We start from the raw sequence: 3,713 nt of genomic DNA on the forward strand, positions 1-3,713 counted from the left end.
CCATGGAAATATCCTACAATCTAATCAGAACTTGAAATTACTTCACTTTTGAAATCTCAAGGTCCACTAATGTGTTTTCTGGTCACAGTCCCCAGTCTGTCCAGCTGTCACTCTTTCTCCTGGAACACCTCACAGAGGGCACCAGTCCCCAGACGCCACTCCACCACCATGGCCACCTCTTCAGTTCAGACACCCTCCTGGCTTGCTGAGTTACTGCAGCAGCCACACCTTTCTGCCTGAAACCAGGTCTTGCGACCCCGCGACCCCCTGACCTTTTGCTATGTTCCCTGACACAGCAGTAGTTTCTATAACTCATTTCCCCTGGCATCGGGCAGATCTTTCTGACCTTTCTGCACAGCAGGGAGGTTGGGAAACTGGCTGGACAAGAAACTGCCCCGTGTCTCTGGGCCTGGGCTCTGCTCTCTATTGTAGGACATCAGCCCTGTCCTTTTAGGAACCTAACACTCTCCAGCAGTTATTGGAGGCCCATCGCTCTCCGCCCTGGGGCTTCTGGTAGGAGAGCACCCCATCTTCCATTTTGTGATGGCCCCACCACTCCCACCTCCAGTGCAGACCCAGACTCTCACCTGAGCTGTTGGAATTGCTGTCTTGTTTTCTGTGATTTTTAGCAGAAGCAATTGAAGTTACTCATCATTTTAGGGGACATTTGAGCAAAATTGCATTGTATTATCTGTTTGGTTTACGGTGACTTTCTGGTAAACCTCGTACCCTGTAATCAGCACTTCATCTTCATAAGGATGGATAGAGAATGCTTTAATATGAACCCCAAGCAGGATGTAATGACAACAGCGTCCACCCCCACAAGAAATGTTGAAGAAACAGCTACATTTTGAAACAAAGATGATAAAACAAATTGCCCAAATTGGACATTTTTTTCCCCACTGTAATAAAATTTGGGGCAAGAACCTCTACAAACAGTGTAACAGCTCCCTGTAGTGCAAAGCTGAAGAGCTCTTGTCAGATAATAATGGAAGGCTTTGAACTGACAGCCACGTGAATTTTGATGGAATTCTCTTACCAGCTCTGCTAATTCTGTTGCAGGACTCCCAGTGTAGGCCACTTGAGCTGTTCCGGGAAAATCAGGCTTCATCTAGTTTTGTTCATTTGTTTGTCTTTTGCTTCCATTTTTCCTCTGCCCTTTTACATCCAGTTTAAATTTGTTCATTTGCTTTCGGTTCCTCTTTTAGCAGCTGGGGTGACTTTTCCTTCATTTCTTCAGTACAGGCCACATACTGATCATGAAACATGTCATTGGTCATGTCTGGGTCTGCCTGGCCAGTTACCTGTGACACGGAGCAGTGTCCCTTGACCTATTCAATGAGGAACCAGTGTGTGTTGGAAGCTGACCAGAGCCCATAGCATGGGCTTCTTGTTCAGCATGAAATTTCACATATTCCTGTCACACAGCTCATGTATGAAATGTGTAATGAACACACACTAATTGCCCTATGAAGAATTAAATTCTATGTCTTTTATTTATCATTAAAAAAGAAAGCTTTATCATTAAAAAAGAAATCTTCCTGTTTAGGGGTCACAGTCTCTAACAAACCCTGGTCATATCTCCACCACAGGGGTCTCTTGTCCTGTGAGATATGAAGGAAGAGTGCCTGTCAGTAGGATGACGGTCCAGGGCTGGGAAACACGACCTGTGTTATTGACCACCACGCTGGGATCAAAAGGTGGTGTGTTGTGCCTAAAATTGACGTTGTCTATTAGTCAAACAAGAACTTCACATAGATAATGAAAGTGAGGCCTGAGTATCAGGTGGATTGTTGGGGCATCATTTCTGTGCTAATGACTGTTCTAATGACTGTCAGTCACCATTCTAAGGTCCAGAACTCCAACGTGTATTTCCACCTGCATGCTGGACAACTTCCATCTTAGATGAGTTTCAACAGAAAACTTATCAATGACATGATTGCTTGTTTTATCCAACTTGCCTCACAACTTAGTGTATCTAGAGAACATCCTTTACCGTTTATTTTCTTCCTTGGAAGATATAAACCATGTACTTAACAAGGCAAGTCGAGGAACTGATTCTTCCTGGTGAGTGTTTTCCACTTCTTCCTGTATGGAGCTTTTTTGAAACAATAGACTCTTACTGCCATTTTTAAATCTGTGATCCTATTTTCCACCACAATCTGACTTAATTTTGCCAGAATCTGGAGCACCACAGAACCCGAGAAAGGTAGAGGGGCCAGGAGGATGACACCAAATATTTGTGTAAGCCTCATTGCTGTCTTAGAGTTCTTTCTGCTCTGACTCCATTTCTGAACTGCTTTTGTTTCAGAAGTCTTTGTCATTTCAAGTAGTGATCATAAACGGAGTCTCTCCACTCCTTATATCTTTCCTGTGTGATCCATAAAAAGATAGTTTTTTGTTTTGATCCCTAGGCTAGACTGACCCTTTATGGGCCTTACCCAGACCAAAGGTTAGGAATTCCTATTTCTGCACATTTCATGTTAGACCATATGTCCCTGGATTGTAAAGTCAATTTAAAATAAAATAATTGGTATACTAGAGATAACTCAAAATCAGAGTTTCTCCTTGATGCTTCTTTGGACCAAGTTGTCCGAAAAGATCCCATTACTCACTTTCCCCTTAATAATCAGGATTAGTTATCCCGGTCAGTAGAGTAACTCACATCCCTACCTGTTTGTTCAGTGGCATGAGGAGACCAAAATGGTAACTGAGCTGTCTCAGCCTCTACTTGATGAGACCACAACTGTCTCCCCTGTTGGGAGCTTTTTCTCCCTTAGGAACTAAGACTTATAAACCTGCCAAGGCCACGATGTGGGGACCGAAAGCAAATATTCTTTAACTGGGTTATTAGATGTACTCAGGAGAGGGGCCACTCCTCTTTCTTCCTATGCTATGCTTGTGTATCTGAGCTGGGGAGAAAACAGCGTCTCATATTGGTTGCTGGTTGCATATACTGCAACTTGTTAGGGTACAGTCTTCCTGCTGGTGCCATAACTGAGCCTTCTTTTGGTCATTCCACAGTTCTTTCAGGCCAGCTGTTTCTAGGTGATAACATATATATCCAAAGACTAATAAACTCCATGGTATGAGCCTATTGCCACACCTCTTTCTCTGTAAATTAGCTTCTTGGTCCGAAGTAATGTTTTATGGTGGTAATGATGGTATTCTTTGTAAGTCTTTGAATGATGATTCTGGCAGAAGCATTGGGACCAAGGACATAAAATCTGAAACTATATCTATTCCCATGAGGACACTTTCTGTCCTCAATGAAGGAAGGGTTCCTATGAAATCAGTTTACCACCAGATGCCTGGCTAGCCTCCCCAGGGAATGGTGCCATATTGAGGGCTCGGTACTGGCCTCTGCTGTTGGCAGTTGCACACTCACCAGTGGTGGTATTCAAATTAGCTTCGACGACGGGACATACACATTGTTAAGCTTGTGCATAGCTGTCATCTGTTCTATCACAACACCTTTACCTGGGCCATTGAGCAGCCGCTAGGATAGCTGGGGAAAGAGGCCAACTGTCATCTAAGTGATCGTCTTGTCCACCTGATTATTGGATACCCCCTGTTGGGCATTTTTGTGGGACATGATTGTCTTCACACTCTGTGCCCATTCCAAGAGGCCCATCTACATATCTCTTCTCCAGATCATCCTTGTCATAAGGCCATAGAGGCCATAGGGGTGGGTTGAATAAGAGACAATAAAC

General features: G+C 43.9%; 1 protein-coding gene across 1 annotated transcript; it reads right to left on the reverse strand.

Annotated features, from left to right (window-relative positions):
• Window positions 1-704: 704 nt before the first annotated feature.
• LOC103607714 (T-cell ecto-ADP-ribosyltransferase 1-like) lies at window positions 705-1,280 on the reverse strand (the record flags this gene model as incomplete). The annotated part of the gene is given in 3 exon segments (XM_008592187.1): window positions 705-790; window positions 793-1,111; window positions 1,179-1,280. Coding segments are annotated over 3 exon segments (507 nt in total), but the record flags the coding sequence as incomplete, so codon positions are not given.
• Window positions 1,281-3,713: the final 2,433 nt, after the last annotated feature.

This window comes from Galeopterus variegatus, unplaced genomic scaffold, assembly GCF_000696425.1.
Source record: "Galeopterus variegatus unplaced genomic scaffold, G_variegatus-3.0.2 Scaffold7646, whole genome shotgun sequence".
In the NCBI taxonomy this organism is placed as follows: domain Eukaryota; kingdom Metazoa; phylum Chordata; class Mammalia; order Dermoptera; family Cynocephalidae; genus Galeopterus; species Galeopterus variegatus.